Source organism: Gastrolobium bilobum, unplaced genomic scaffold, assembly GCF_033153095.1.
Source record: "Gastrolobium bilobum isolate Gb01-03AN ecotype WA unplaced genomic scaffold, APGP_CSIRO_Gbil_v1 utg913, whole genome shotgun sequence".
Taxonomy (NCBI): Eukaryota; Viridiplantae; Streptophyta; class Magnoliopsida; order Fabales; family Fabaceae; genus Gastrolobium; species Gastrolobium bilobum.
Genome location: NW_026900059.1, coordinates 486,961 through 502,978, shown reverse-complemented (window position 1 = coordinate 502,978; position 16,018 = coordinate 486,961). Strand labels below are relative to the sequence as shown.

General features: G+C 33.6%; 3 protein-coding genes across 4 annotated transcripts; 2 read left to right on the top strand and 1 right to left on the bottom strand.

Annotated features, from left to right (window-relative positions):
• Positions 1-496: 496 nt before the first annotated feature.
• Positions 497-5,791, top strand: LOC133295132 (adenine DNA glycosylase). The gene is made up of 7 exons (XM_061493929.1): positions 497-938; positions 2,017-2,076; positions 2,581-2,700; positions 2,769-2,866; positions 3,504-4,045; positions 5,144-5,250; positions 5,607-5,791. The coding sequence occupies exons 1-7, from the start codon at positions 537-539 to the stop codon at positions 5,706-5,708; spliced, it is 1,431 nt and encodes a 476-aa protein (XP_061349913.1). The 5' UTR covers positions 497-536; the 3' UTR covers positions 5,709-5,791.
• A 1,392-nt stretch (positions 5,792-7,183) lies between these two features.
• On the top strand, positions 7,184-9,340 carry LOC133295088 (uncharacterized). Its single transcript, XM_061493884.1, has 5 exons — positions 7,184-7,514; positions 8,100-8,178; positions 8,297-8,484; positions 8,882-8,951; positions 9,053-9,340. Exons 1-5 carry the CDS (start codon positions 7,368-7,370, stop codon positions 9,205-9,207), a joined length of 639 nt encoding a protein of 212 aa, XP_061349868.1. The 5' UTR covers positions 7,184-7,367; the 3' UTR covers positions 9,208-9,340.
• A 938-nt stretch (positions 9,341-10,278) lies between these two features.
• LOC133295121 (uncharacterized) lies at positions 10,279-12,634 on the bottom strand. Of its 2 annotated transcripts, none has more exons than XM_061493918.1 (2): positions 12,303-12,634; positions 10,279-10,618 (listed from the first exon to the last, which is right to left on the bottom strand). In XM_061493918.1, the coding sequence occupies exons 1-2, from the start codon at positions 12,501-12,503 to the stop codon at positions 10,607-10,609; spliced, it is 213 nt and encodes a 70-aa protein (XP_061349902.1). In that variant the 5' UTR covers positions 12,504-12,634; the 3' UTR covers positions 10,279-10,606. The 2 variants fall into 2 exon arrangements, with proteins under 2 accessions (XP_061349902.1, XP_061349903.1); XM_061493919.1 differs by lacking the exon at positions 10,279-10,618 and adding an exon at positions 10,691-10,907.
• Between the last annotated feature and the right edge of the window lie 3,384 nt (positions 12,635-16,018).

The following is a 16,018-nucleotide window of genomic DNA, read 5'->3' as shown; positions in this document are numbered from 1 at the left end:
ATTATCATTGTATTCAAAAATTATTTTTCTTTTCTCTCTTTTCATTTAACTTTTTCTCTAATTCAATGATGATTAGAGTAATAATAGAGTGATAATAGAAAAAATTGGTATTAAAAATATGGGTTATACTTATATAATGTTACATAAAAAATACTATTTGATCCTACACAAACATAAAAGAAGAGAGAGAAAATGAGTTGAGGAAAGAGAAAATAAAAAATTGTGGACCCCACGTCTATTTGTTTGAGTAGGAAAAGAAGCTTACATCATGTTACATAATAGATGTATTTCCCTAAAAATATTAAAATTAATATATAATTTAAAAAAGGGGGACAAAGTAATAAATTCAAAAAAAATGAGGGCACAATCAATCCCACTTTTGCAGCTAGCTATGTATCAATTCAAATTTTGAGGTGGAGGCAGCACTACCGCTTTGCATACCTATTTCTGAACATGTATCAAGGTAGCATCATAGGAATAGCATAACACGAGTTGAACAACAACATTGGATAGTGAGAAGTGTTGTGAAACCATTTATGTTTTTGAGTTTACCATCACAATCACCCTCACAACTAGTTTCCAACATGTCTGAGAAGAAAACGAGGAGTACGAGGAGGAATGGTATTGGGGTCAGAAAAAAGGCACAAACTTTGGTGGAAGTTGAAGACATAGAGGATGCAGTGTCCTTCACCAAAGACGAGACACATAAACTGAGGGTGGCTCTATTGGATTGGTATGACCATAACCGCAGGGACCTTCCTTGGAGAACCACCTTAAACCATGAAGAAGAAGAAGAAGAAGTGGAAAAGAGAGCTTATGGGGTGTGGGTCTCCGAGGTTATGCTGCAGCAAACAAGGGTTCAGACTGTTATTGCCTATTACAACCGTTGGATGCAAAGATGGCCCACCATTCACCTTCTTTCACTGGCTTCTCTTGAGGTTTTCTGCTCTCTCCTTCCATTTTTCTTTATAAAAATTGTTTTTTTTTTTTTTTTTTTTTTTGTCTTCTGCAATTTGGAGGGTTTAGGTGACATGCTGTGATGTTAAATTGTTAGGAAGTTAACTTGAATGCAAATGTTGTGTTGATATATTTGGGTTATGAAAAATGAGAAAATATTGTACTTTGATGCTATGATGTTAACAAGTTGTGAACTTTAGTGCTTCTATTGAGGTTTTCTGGCCTCTCTTTCCTTTTTTGCTTATAAAAGTTTTTTTTTTTAATATGTATATGTATATGTATATTTTTATCTTCTCTGACTCCAACTAGTTTGAGATAAGTGTGATGTTAATACATGATGAAGATATTTTTTATCTTCTGCAATTTGGAGGGGTAGTTGAGATGCTAAGATGTTACATTGTTTGGAAGTTGTGGACTTCAACGCAAATGTTCTGTTAATCTGTTGTCAAGTCCCTCTTTTCTTTCTTTTTCTTGTTTTTTTTGGTTATGAAAATTGACAAAATATTATACTTTGATGTTATGATGTTAGCAAGTTGTTATCTTTATTGCTGATGATTTGATGTGATGGTTCAAAATTCCAGTTGATATTTTGTGAGATTTGATTGGTGTATTTTAACAAAATGTGATAAGGTAACTCATTGCAAGATAAGCAGGAAGTAGCTGTGATACCACTACTTCGGGATGGTTGATCTTTACTTCAATAATTGTGGCGCTGTTTTTTATCATCAGAGCCAAGATTTGACCTGAAATGAGATCTAAATCTATCTTCTGATACAACAACAGCTTGGCATAACTGAAAGTAGGAATTTATGAATAACAGTTGTGCAAGAAAGGCTGTTGGAGGTTTCTGAAGGCAAAGTGGGCTAAACTTAAGGATAGAGCTTGTAGAATTTTCCAGGACATATAGGAACCTCTGTACCCTTGATTTGTTTTTATGTGCTTTGGCCTATATAGATAGCAATAGCAAATTTGATTCCTTTGTGTGCCTGTATTTAAAAGTACTTGTTATTTGTAGACTCATTGTGTCCTCACCATGCCATTGTTGTCATCTTTGTGCAGGAAGTAAATGAGATGTGGGCAGGTTTGGGCTACTATCGAAGAGCCCGTTTTCTTTTAGAGGTCCTCTCTCATTACAACATTGAATTTCATTACTCTCCATTGTTTATCTTGTTTCTTCTTTAAGATTTATCTAAAACCTGGAGGGAAAGGCATATTTTTTACTACATCCTACAAGTTTCCCTAGTAACAAGTTGGAGCCCGTTTGAATTTCTAATGGCTAATATGGGTGTTAAACCTTCATCACTTTATATTTTTTTGCCTTCTTAGTAAAAACAGCTAAAAATAGCGCATATAGTGCATGCATCAAAATCTCATATAATGGATATTGCCAAACATAGCTTTAATGGAGTAGCAGGAGTTTGTTTTGATCAAAATCTTGAGTTTCCAATCAAAAATCAAACCATTGCTTCTGCTTTTGATCTCCTCAATCTTGTATTAAGAATAATGAGAAGGTAATTCCTACTTAAAGAAAGTAAAGAGATAGATCAATAAGAGAAAAACATGATTTACTTATGCCAACAGTGCTGCAAGGTTTGACAATATTCTTTCCATTTCTTCTGTTAGGGGGCAAAGAAAATAGTTGCAGAAGGAGGCAGGATTCCTAAAGTGGCTTCTATGTTACGAAAGATTCCTGGAATTGGAGACTATACGTCTGGCGCAATTGCCTCTATAGCTTTCAAAGAGGTGGGGAGTTTTGTGATTTTGGTTCCTGAAAAGTATCCTTGGCTATTGCTCATGCATTAAATTATCAGGTGGTACCTGTTGTTGATGGAAATGTGGTAAGGGTGATTGCTAGACTAAGGGCTGTTTCCGCAAATCCAAAAGACTCAGTAACCATTAAGAGATTTTGGTGAGTTTATGTGAACTTTTAGAACAAATTATTCAACATTTTTATCGCATCAAAGAATCTTAACTATGCTTTAACATATGTGGAGAAATGCTTTTTTTCTTCATTTTTTAATTTAAATATTTTGGTATTTCAATTCTCACCAGATATTCAAACCTGATTAATAAATAATGGGAAAATTATAAGTTTTTTCATGCATTATATAACATCTATATTTATATTTGCAAAGAAAATAACAATAATTACCATTATGAGTAGTTAGAAAATCATATCTGATTTTTTCTTGCCTTCCTTAGGCACAACTAATGAGGAGACACATACATGACATGAATAATTCAAAAGAGTGAGGATTGAGTTTCTTATCTGACATGATTTGCTTCTAAATAAGGTGTCTTCTTTTATTGGCCGTGCTTAAAGGCACATGTAAAGAATCAATTCAACTTAAAAACTTAAGCTCTTAGGTGAATGCCACATTATTGATTTTATATTTATCTAACACTACATAGGAAAGGTACACATGATAGGCTGTGGGTACACCGTGTTTTTACTGCTTTATTATTGGCAGAATCTAATTATTTTATAATCAGGGCTTATTCTTTTTCTTTACTTTCTTTTTTCTTTATTTGGAATGGAGATTAAGGAAATTAGCAGCTCAGTTAGTGGATCCTCTTCGTCCTGGGGACTTCAATCAGGCTCTCATGGAACTTGGGGCAACTTTATGTACCCCTTTGAACCCAAGCTGTTCCTCATGTCCAGCATCAGAATTTTGTCATGCACTATCAATTGCAAAACATGACAGTACAGTAGCTGTTACAGATTATCCTGTTAAGGGTGTGAAGGTTAAACAAAGATCTGATTTTTCTGCTGTATGTGTTGTTGAGTTACTTGGAGCTGAAACATTGTCAGATGAAAATCAGTCTACCAGTAAATTTATTCTTGTAAAAAGGCCCGATGAAGGATTGCTTGCTGGTCTCTGGGAGTTTCCATCTGTCTTGCTGGATGGAGAAACTGCTCCATTGGCGCGAAGAGAAGCAACAAATTGTTTCTTGAAAAAAGTTCTCAAAATTGACATCAGAAAGACTTGCAATATAGTTTTGAGGGAAGATGTTGGGGAGTTTGTTCACATTTTCAGTCACATTCGTCTCAAGTTGTATGTTGAATTGCTAGTGTTACAGTTGAAAGGTTCGAGTCTCTTTCTATATGGCATTGCAATTTACAAGTTGGATTAGTCTTACTCTTTATTGTTTCTCCAGATCACATTTACTTTACTTAAATAGGTTATTCTGGATATTCATAACATATTATCATTATCAAATAGTGACAAACGAAATTTTATTACCTACTCATTGAAAGTAATGAAACCTTGAATTTCGCTATAAGGACCATGAGCATCCAGGGGTTTAGCCAAAAGTTCCTTACTTCCTTGCATCTCAATGAATATCAATGGACATGCTACTATTATATCTTTGTTTCTTCAACTTCCCAGTCATAATTTTAGTCATAATACAGCTCATAGTTAAGAGTGTCACAAGTTACTTGTATTTGGAAATTGAGCGAGTTGGTAACTAATCATCTTTTGACTGGCAGCTATTTTGTATTCTCATATCTTTGAATTCATCTAGTATATGAGATTCTGTGGTTTAAAGAAGACTCTAAAAACTGGTCTGCATTCTGGAATATAGCCTATAGATGGGCATAAATATGAATAAAACTAGGTTGTCAGTAGCAGCCCGTAGCGCCGCTAAACCGCTACCGTAGCGGGTAGCGGCGGTCGGCCGCTATAAACTGCGACGCTACGCAACTTTGGCCGTAGCGGAAGGTAGCGGCGTAGCGTAGCGTCAATATTGCTACCCGTTACACCGCTACACCACTCCCATGTTGGAGTTTGATGGAGAATCCGGAGATGATGATGATTTTCTTCATTAGTTCACTTCTTGTACTTGACTATTTGACAATTTTATTGTTCATTTGTGTTTAATTTTGGATCCTTCTTTTATGTTCCTTGTATTTGACATTGATTATGAATAATGTGTTTGATTTTGTGTGACTTCTTATGTTTGAGCATTAATACTAAAAGCAGTATTGCCTCGTATCTTGACTGTTAGTATAATATATGTGGAACTAATACTTCACCGTAGCGGCAATACCGCTACCCGCTACACCGCTATACCATTTTCGGGGTCGGCCGCTAACTGCTATTGACAACTATGGAATAAAATGATAACACTTTACACATCAAGGCTACTTTTCTGTACTAATGTTAATTTTTTCTTCTGCAAGGGGGAGTCCATGATTTGTTCAAAAGCCAGGACAATGAAACTACAACCTGGAAATGTGTTGACAGCAGTTCCCTTTCAAGTATGGGACTGACAACCAGTGTAAGAAAGGTAGTATGCTGCTGCACTTAGCAACATACTTGAATAGCTTTGAAATAGCCATGTGAAACACAATTGAGACTTCTGTTTATATGTTCACATTGAGTGACTTCTATGATGCTAGCGGGGTATAAATAAAATGTATCAGCCCTCCTTTTAGTTCTATGATTTTTTTCCATTCAAATTATATGTTGCAATGTGTGTCTTGGCAAGTTAGAAAGCAATTGATCATTCTGTATATTTTGTGCTGTAGCAAGAGAATTTTAGCTTCTGTAGAGTTAAGGATTGAATTTGAAGTTTCTTAATATTCTTCTTGCTTATATCTTGATACCGTTTTTTGGTATCTTGAAATTTTTATACTATTGCAGGTATACAACATGGTTCAAAAATTTAAGCAGAAAAGTCTTCCGTCCAACCATGTGCCAACCAAAAAGAGAAATAGAACTACCAAGAGAAACAAGTCTAGTTGAACCAGATTTGCTGCATTGTGATTATTAATTTGCTGTATTTAAACTGAAAAACGGTGAAATACTTTTCTTGCATTTTATTCTTAATAGACTGCATTGTTAATTGTGTAAGGTACTTTTCTCACAGTATTTGCAGCAATATGTGATATTTATGGTTTTGAATATCTTTTTTATACTGTTATGATTCTCAGTAACTTTAAGGTATCAATGTATGTAAATTTTTTGGATTTCATGACCCTAATGATTCCTTTGGGACGAGTTAGGGCCTGGTATTTTCATGATCTGAATAGCAAAAGGGTTGTATGAGACTAATTGACGTGATTATTATTCAGCTCTAACTTCAAAGATTCTTTTTAGAATTTAAATCTCTGCTCTTTTGGCTGTTTGTTCATTCTCAGGCTTATATTACCACTTGAGTCAACTTTTGAGATTAATATTTGTATTAGAGAGTTGTTAGCAAGATATCAAGAGGACAAATCTACATGGCATAATTTATTTTGTGTATAGAAAAATACCCTTTTAGTTTATAGCACACTTTCATCACTGGTTAATCTATTTCTGTGAAATTTTTATAAAAGTATATTTTGTGCAAGACATTGTCGAATCCTCTTAATTTAGTAATATTTTCAATGTCAGTCAATTTTTTTTTTATTTAAGTAAATTGTACTTTGTTATATTGAAATTTGTCGACATGACAGTAAATCTCAAAGTTGACCAAGAATTACATTTTTTTTTCATAAATGACTGATTATGAACTTTTACTCAACTAAGTATTTTTAAAATAAAAAAATCACTTATCATCAATTCTTGAGTACTTCTACATATATTATGATAATAAATTTAAAAGAATATAAATATTGTGATTTTTTTACAAAATTAAAATAGTTTTTTTAAAAAATTGAAAAGGTATAACTTCAAAAATATTACGAGGAAGATATAATTCATACATGTATTTATTTTGCTCTTATAAATGGGATATATTAATTATTAAAAATATTATACTTTTCTTTTTTGGTTTTATTTATTAAGGCTTTTATTTTAACAACTTAAATATTGTATTAGGATAATTCTTGTAGACTAGGGCAATTTTATAAAAAATACATTTTCTCTCAAATTCTCAAAATCATAATTCGCTTTCCTTTTAAAAATAGCAAAACCAAAATAGAGAACTATCCTAACTTAAGATGAATTTTAAGCTTAACTTATGTACCCCACAAAAAAAGTTTTAACTATTGGATTTCCTCATGATAATATAACAGACTTGTACAACTCTTCCTTTTTTTTTTTATTTCTTTAAAAAACAAGTTCAAGTTGTTGTTGATTTGTCTATGGCAATTTTATTATATGCGGCTAAAACTCACTCACTCATTACTTGTCATTAGTGGTGACTGCTTCTGCCACTACTTGTTTTGTATTATAGTGTTTCCGAGTTTGTATATTTGTTTTTGCTTAGATAGATAGATAGATAGAGAAAAAACAGGCAGAAAAACCAGTGGTACATATTGTCTCAAGCACCATGTGGATCAGAGGGTTCTTTCATTTTGTTCATGCTTCTGATTTAAACCATCAACAAACCAGTGACAGAAAAAAAAAATGGTTGGCGATTAAATACAAAAGAAACAAAAAGAAAAGAAACATAGAAGAAGCATTAGGAGAGGAAGAATGCAAATGGCAATTTTGTTAAGAGGAGGAGCACTTGGAGATTCTAGCTTTCGTTTGTATTCATTAACTTCAACTTCTTCTTCTTCTTTGCATGTCTCCCAGAATGTTGTCTTACCCACCTCATCATCATCACCAATACAACCTTTGGTATGCTTCCCTTGATTATGCAGCTCCATCTCAGATTATAATTTATGAATATTAATTAATCAAGGGGAAATGATTTGTAACTTATATCCTTTTAGCAATTTATAACTATGTACCAAGAGTAATACATAGTTATAATATTAAAGTTGTACTTTTTTTTCTCTCTTCAGATATTGTTTGCTGACGTGGAAAGTGGAAAAAGTATAATTTTAATATTATAACTATGTACTACCATTAATATATAGTTATAAATTGCTAAAACGACATAAGTTACGTCCTCACAAACTTTTAACCCATTAATCTATTAAGAAAAAGTGATGTCTTTTAGGAATGAGTTTTTGAATTTATTTTGTGTGTGTATGTATATATTTATTTTTTCCTGTAGTTTTAGCTTAGAGGGTCCTTGTGTAATCCAATTTTGTGTGAAGTTCCACTTTCAAAGTTCACTTGCATCTGTATTGTTTTTGATGAGATTCATCTAATGTAATGTTCAATTTACACAATTGAAATATTAGGATATTTATTGTAGTAATAATTTTTGTTTTCATGATAAGTTTCTTTTCAATATCTGTTTTTCTTGTGTTGCAGATTGCAAGTAAATTAAAATCAACTAACAGAAACAAGATAACCTGTTCTGCTGTTCAAGAATCATCTACTAGTACATCAGGTATCTTTCTGCATTAACATAATAAAAAACTTTGCTTTGATTTTCTTTTATTTCTCAATAATTTTGCACTCAAGCTGAAAATGCTTAGTCTAATTGAAACTGTAATTTCTGCTCTTAGCTACCTCTGAAACAAAGGAGGAAGTAAATGCATCTCCAAAAGCTGAACCAGAAAAGAAGCCTCCTGCTAAAGCTCCAGCTAAGCCTCTACCTCAGATGATGGAGGAGGATGTGATCCCTTCATTGAAAGCAATATTTGAAGCCCAAGAAGATCTCTCTAATATTGAGCTAGTCTTTCAGGACAATAAGGTTAGTGATGCAGCTATGCTACCAATGCCACTCTTCAGATTACTGTCTTTGTAATGATTGCAATTTAAGCTATATAATGAGGTAGAATATTGAAGAGGGCGAGTCTCGAGCAATTGTAAAACGGCTCCTTTGTGATTGAAAGGTCACAGATTAGAACCCGGGAAATAGCCTCTTTGCAATTGTGCAACGATAAGGCTGCGTACAAGGATTGCCCTCACTCTATCCTTGCTAGTCTGGGTTTAATAGGGAATGATGTGGTTCAATGAGGTAGCATATTCTCCTTCCATTACTTCTAATTTCAGCCAGTTTTGAGCATCAAAACCACTCAGTGAAGTTCATGAAGCTTTACATTATTGAATGAGTTAATTCATGATATTTGATTGGTTATGATTGACAGTTGGAAGGTTCTTTTTTGAAAAAAGGCAATCCCTATTCATTTTGGGCCTTCTTTCCCACAGGATTAACTGGTATGTATATTTTATGTTTGCTATTGAGAAAGTAGTACTACACTAACATTGAGTTAAATGCAAATGCAAACAAATATCAGCATCATTCTATGCTTGAACAGGTCCAAAGGGGTTTTCTCTGTCATCTTATAACTCAGAAGCAAGCACTGTTGAACCATTTCTTATTGATGAAAAGAAAATTACTGCAAGACACATTATCTTCTGGCTTGAAAAACGTTTGGCAGCACAAGGGATCATTCCTGTATGGAAAGATTAATATCTTATTAGTGAAATTTCATTTTGGTTGCAAATGTGTAGCATACAATTCAATATTCTCTTTTCCCTTGGCTTAATGACTATGATATATATAGTGTTGTGTTGATCAATGTGCAATTGTATATGCTTTTATATTGAGCATTTTGTTGATCAATGCACAGGTTTTTGAACATTTGGTATTAGGATATTTTTTTTCTAAACTTGTTTTAAGATTTCCCAAGGCCTAATGGATACGTGTAAGAGAACATATTCCCAAATTGAATATGTTTTCTTTATTCTAACTATAAAGAACATGCTGAAATAAAGAAATTTTCTGGAAATATTTCAAAATATAAAGGAGCTCAGGATTTTAAGCTCAGATGTTTAGACTTACAAAACGAGGTGTGAGGAAAAACAATACATAAAAACAGAATACCTCACCAGTTCGAAATTCTAATTATACTTCCAGTGCATTTTGTTCATCTCACTTCTACAATATTGAAATTGTTAAAACGAAATATAAGATGGTATCCGCAAAATAAAATGAGAAGATACTTTCATTTGTTTTTCCTTATTTGCACCACATGAAGCAGGTGGTGTGGTTACCTACTTCGAAAATATATAATAAAATTTGTATAACTGTGGTGTTGTATCTAGTGTACTTTTGCTCATTTAATTTATTTATTTTTTTAATTTACACATACCCATACAGAGATATAGGGCATGTGTTTGCGGGTCAAATTCCAATTTTGAGTTATTGATCAACTCAGCTATTCAGTGTGTTCAACCCTACTATTCCACTATCGTATTACTTCAGCTGATTATTCGCCAAATTTTTAGAGCAATGATATAAAAGCTAAAATTTACATCTTCAATGTTGGCAGATCAATCTTTCCTTCAAATTTGCATATAATAATAATGGGAAAGGATCCGTTTACAAACTTTTTTGATAAATTTTTACAAATTACACTATCTTCTTCCAAGAGAACATAGTGAAATTAGTGTTCTCCCAGGAGAAGATAGTGTAGTTTGTAAATAAAAAAATTTGTAAATATAACCTGGCCCAATAATAATAAAGAAAGGAAAAAGTTCAAGTTCACGTGTTGAAGCAAATATCCAATTGCTAGAGGGTAAAGCCACTATACGTGAGGCAACAGATGAAATTGTTAGTTCTTAATATCGCATATAATCAGTTGTAGAACTAAAAAGCATAATATTTAATAACATCGCATGGTAAACGTTGCTTCGTTTCTGTTCATTTTTTCCCTTACTATTAGCTAATCTCCCAGGGGAACAAAAAAATTTAAGGTTTGCCTCAGGAGTCTGATTTATTATGGTCAATTCTTCCACAAACATTTTGAAGCAAGCATCAAGACCTTAAAACCTTGCAGAAAGCATTTAACTAGAGCTGAAAAAGATATCTAGCCTTCAACCTGCCAAAGTGAATGAAAGCTTTATCAATACACTTTAATGCAAATCTGAACTATCAAGAACACAATAATAAGAATCAAAATAATTGCAACTGAAATCCCTCTTCCCAATTTCTCTCTCAATCTCTAATTACTAGCAGAAAATATTATTGCTTTGAGTCTAGATGGAAAGAACAAATATCGACTTGGTATGCAGTATGCACCTCCCTCTAGCGTAGAATCAGGTTTTGGCATCTTTCATGTGTTATATAACTAGATTCTAGATAAGCACAGACAGAAGTTCAAGTATTCACTGTACCATAGAAAAAGTAAAGGGTTAGTGGGATTGAAAAGAATGTAGCCAAAGCTCATGTACTAGACTACTAGATGCATTCTATGAAACAAATATTACACTACACTTTGGCCAGATGCATTTATCAACAAAATTCATAAGACTAGCTTAATACCAAGAACGAGGGAAGCAAATACCGAGAGAAATCTAACATATGAAATGAAACACCAATGAACAACTAGTCAGGGAAACAAAAAGTTATAAGAATAATCAAAATTCAAGGAGAAAATAAGAAGGCATTGCTAAACTAATAAGAAAGCATTCAGAACCACGGTGGTAAAGGGTCGACAATCATTGAGTCCAAAGGCAATGCAAACCCTTAACCAGTACATACCCAGTATAGTTAAAAACTATGGCGAGACCATAGATTTAAGAGTCACCTAGGGCATGTATCTGTCATTTCCCCCCACAATCAGCCTTTTCCATTGAGAAAAGGCTTCACTATTGGAACAACTCCCAAGCAATTGAAAAATAAAAAGACTGAATTTCATTGAGTAAATAAAAGTCCACACCTCAATGACAGATGTAACCAGTCTAGTTAAAAGTACATAGTTCAGAAGCCAACCCATGATGGTGCTACTTTGATCATAATTTATTGGATGAAAGTGATTTCTTTTATGGAAGTAGTCCAATAGTTACGTTTCAATTTGATTAACAACAAACAATCAAGGCTTATGCCCTTACCCCACTTGGTGGGTTCAGTTACATGGATTAATCGATGGCATTGAGCTCTATCAAAAAACTAAATTTTCAGCAAAACCATTTTGAGCAAGGCCTTTTTCAATACTTCTTAGGTCTTCCTCTACCCCTCTTGATCAGAGTATCAAACTATCTTCCAATTGATCCACTTTTCTCACCGGAGCCTTTATTAGTCTTCTTCCCACTTGACCAACCCAAAAGACAAGTTTCCATTATCTTCTCCTCTATTGATGTAAATCCAACTTTCTCCTGGATATGTCCATTCTCAATCTTCACAACTTATTTATAAAAAAAATAAGAGGGTAAGGTTGCATACAACTGATTTTATCCAAATCTTTTTTATCAACAAAAGATTTGCCCTTTATGTTCATTCCAAATCTTATTCATCTAATCAGTCAGCCATCTTATATTACTAATGAGTATTATATGATGCGACTAACAAAATTTTGCTGTAATTAAAGCACGATTCCCAGAGTCCTTTCCAAAAGACAGAGGATGTTTCCTTGGTCATTGATTCAAAATCTTAACACTTAACAAAAACAAGCTTCTAACATATACATAAGAAAGATAAAAACATCTAAATCAGAGTCAACATTCTGAATCTAAATAACACACTATTTTCCATTTGAGAAATCATGTTGTGAGAAAGAGAAATACCTGATCCGAAAGGGAAGTGTGATGATTTGGTGGAGTGGATTCAAGGTTGGAAATTCGAGCTTGGAGAGAATCAAACTTGTGGTTCATGTCAGAGACAAGAGCGTGACGATCAACCCACAGATCCTTCCAAACGAAATGGGAAACCGCAGCAGCTGAGGCCATGAACCCTACACTGAACCATAACAATCGAGTACGCATCATCGTTTCTTCTTCTTCTTCTTCTTCTTCTCAAATCACACGGTCACCACCGCACAGCCACAAGCCCACAACCGTCTGATGTAGATGGAACAAGACACAACCTAATGAACCTAGACAGCTAACAAAGTTGGGCACCACCCTTCAGAAACTATAAAATTGATATTGGTGTCAAAAAAAATTACCACTCTACTAACTGCTATGAAAATTTAGCGGATAATATAATTTTAGTTATTTTTTTTTTTACTTTATTATTTTATTTAGATAAAACACACTACATCATAAAAATGTGTGTCAACCCTTTTTTTTAAATAGATGGATCTCACATTTATTGTATCTATGACATGAAATTAAAATTATCATGTAACAAGATAATTCTTTTTTCGTAACTTTTATACATGTTTTTGTTTGTTCTAAAATGACATTTTCAACCCCAACCTCAGGGGTGGCACAGTTTCACAAGGACTGGTCTATTAAGGCTCGTTTGGTAGATAAGGTAGGATATGATATGAGGCTGATAATGGTAGGATATGATATAAGGCTGATAAGGGTAGAATATGATATGAGGCTGATAAACCTATATCATGTCCTGTGTTTGATGAACATCTGATTAGCAATCTGATAAGATTATGTAAAAAGAGAAAGGAGAAAGAAAAATAAAATATAATGCAATAAATACAAATATATTGGGTAGCGTGGGGATATATTGGGTATCCAAAATTGGTATCCTATTCTATTGAATCCTAACTAGCTCCCCTCGTAGGATAAGAAATCATGTATTGGATAGGATAAAATGAGACAATAGGATAATCTAATCATATCCTATTGACCCACCAAACAAGAGATAAAAGTAGGATATGATAAGTTATCATATCCTATCTTCTTTATCAGGTACTCCAAACAGCCCTTAGACTCAACTTATTTTAATATTATTTTTATGGTGGAAGCTACATGATTATTTAGAAATCATATATATATATATTATTTATTATTAATATATTTCTCGATTAGGGTCTAATTTGTTAGTCTTGTCAGATCAATAAGTTTAATCCCATGACATTTATTATAGTTCTTTAGTTTTTTCATGACTAAATTTTGTGTAGCCATGGTCTGATCTAGTCAAACCCAATGTTTTGATCCATCAAGTTATAAGAATGGAAACAAATGTTAATACTCATGGGAAATGTTCTGGACGAACATTAGTCTGGATTTTCTATTCTGGTTATCTGCCTTTGTTATCTCAATTCTTGGTGTATATATGGAGACAACTTCAGAACAGTTACTTTTATCATGGGAGTGGTGGATGCTATCATGGCATCGTGGTAGGCCCACTTATGACTTTATTACTGGCAATACTGACTGACTCAACTAACTGCTAATTCCACTAAGTGTAATACTCACTGACATGACTAACCGCCTATCCCGGTAAAATATATCTGGGTTCCGTATCCTTTACTCTTACGAGCAAGTACGGCTCGCTGTATTAACCCGGGAACAGGAAAGAATTATTTTCTTTTATCTCATGTCTAGTAACATTCAAGAAAAAGCTAAATTAAGCAAGCTTTGGGTTGTTCAATAAGTATTTCCTAATCATTAAAGGGAAAAAATTGTGCATTTTTTTTCAAAAAAGAAAATACTAGTGTTCTGGACCAATATTTTAAGCGCGGTATACAATAGATCAAACAAGCCCATTTACATATTCTTTGTAATGAAAAAAATATCTTCAAGATCTAGCTGGTTACTGGACCTAGTGAAGATAGATTTATCCAATGGGAGTTTCCTCTTAAAGGGTGGGTCAAAGTTAACGTGGATGGTTTTAGTAGTGGAAGGGGAACAAGATCTAGCTGTGGCTAGGGGTGCTAATGAGCTAGGGGTTTTACAGGGACCTTTGGTTCGGCTCGTGAAGACCTGAGTTTGTATGTCTAAAATTGATTTTTGGAACAAGGCTTGAACTTGTATAAAAGCTCGTTTAATAAATAGGCCTCAGGCTCCAATTCAAAAGCTCGGCCTTAGAGCCTCTCAGGCTGGCCTAATACATTAATTTTTATTTTATATTTTTTATACTACTTGGGATAGCTCTTTCTCCTCAATCCATTTCATCCCATTTTATTAATTAAACATACTTTTTGAATGATTTTATTTTATATTATGCTGTTTGGATATACATTAAATTTATGAATATTTATGAAATTACTAGTGCTGTTGATTGTATATTTTGTTTGGATAAATTTTTGTTGTCTTATTTGTTTTTAAGCAGACTAAATCAGGCTTTTATTTTTTGCAAATAGGACAGACCACATACTGAAATTATATTCATAACAGATAACATGCTTGGTCAGACTGACACATTTAAACACAGACTTAGTCTTTTAAGACCAAAGCTCGGCTCGGCTCGGCTCGGCCCGTTAACACCCCTAGCTGTGGAATAAATCTTTGGTACTACTGCTGTACCTAGATTCAGTGCATCTCATCAATGAGAGCATTACACATCAGAAGAGAGAAAAAAAATCTGACAGAAAAAACAGAATTTTAGGTAACATGTAATATTTTCATTGATGAGATTTACTGTCTTTGGTACAACATTAGTACCAAAGATTTATTCCTAGCTGTCATTCGGATGCCACTAGCAGATGGGTAATTGGTTTTCATAGGATTTAGATTGTGACTCAGCGCTGAGAGTGGAGGTTTGGGGGCTGCTAAATGGGATTCAAATTACATGGGATCTGAGGGTTCGAAAGGTGTGGATTGAAGGGGACTTTCAAGTGGCTATTAACCTTGTTAAAAGCCAATATGGGAAGGAACATCCCCTTACTCCATTAGTCCATTAAATTCAGAGTTGCTTCAAAGGCCATGGACGACCAAAATCATGCTTTCCGTGAAGGAAATATGGTGGCAGATGCTCTTGCTTCGATAGGGAGTGGGTTGGCATATTGGAATCTGCATGTTTGTAATACACCTCCAAATATGTGCAGGGACCTGTTAAAGAGGGACTTGATAGGCACCTCTAGCCCAAGACTTTGTATCCTGCGTTAGTTCTTTTTTCTTCCCTATTTTCTATATATATATATATATATATATATATATATATATAGGGAAATAATTTTCTTATGTTGTAGGAAAATGCTTATCTTATGTTGTAGAAACAAGATTGTAAGTGGGACCCATAAGTAAGAGGAGAGAGAAAAAAAAAGAAATGGGACCCACCTAGCTTGTGTGTGTAGGAAATGTAGTTATCTTATGTAAAAGTAGATAAATATAACCCATATATATATATATATATATATATATATATATATCTTCAAGAGAATTACACGGTTAACAAAATCTGTTCTTGTGAACTTTTGATACATTGTCATCTCAAATCATCTCACTCTATAATCAATAAAACGACTTTGCCTTTATACCCACTTGATTAGAACAATTATAAGAATTCCTCTAAGCGGGTCATCCCCCTATTATAAATAAGGGCATTTAAGGCCCAAGGTAAATGATATTTTCTATCTTTCTTAAATTTATTTATA

Coding starts and splice junctions, on each gene's coding strand:
- LOC133295132 (XM_061493929.1), top strand. CDS start 537: ATGTTTTTGAGTTTACCATCACAATCACCCTCACAACTAGTTTCCAAC. Junction 4,046..5,143: donor GCTAGTGTTACAGTTGAAAG/GTTCGAGTCTCT, acceptor TTCTTCTGCAAG/GGGGAGTCCATGATTTGTTC. Junction 5,251..5,606: donor TGACAACCAGTGTAAGAAAG/GTAGTATGCTGC, acceptor ATACTATTGCAG/GTATACAACATGGTTCAAAA.
- LOC133295088 (XM_061493884.1), top strand. CDS start 7,368: ATGCAAATGGCAATTTTGTTAAGAGGAGGAGCACTTGGAGATTCTAGC. Junction 8,179..8,296: donor ATCATCTACTAGTACATCAG/GTATCTTTCTGC, acceptor TTCTGCTCTTAG/CTACCTCTGAAACAAAGGAG. Junction 8,952..9,052: donor CTTTCCCACAGGATTAACTG/GTATGTATATTT, acceptor ATGCTTGAACAG/GTCCAAAGGGGTTTTCTCTG.
- LOC133295121 (XM_061493918.1), bottom strand. CDS start 12,503: ATGATGCGTACTCGATTGTTATGGTTCAGTGTAGGGTTCATGGCCTCA.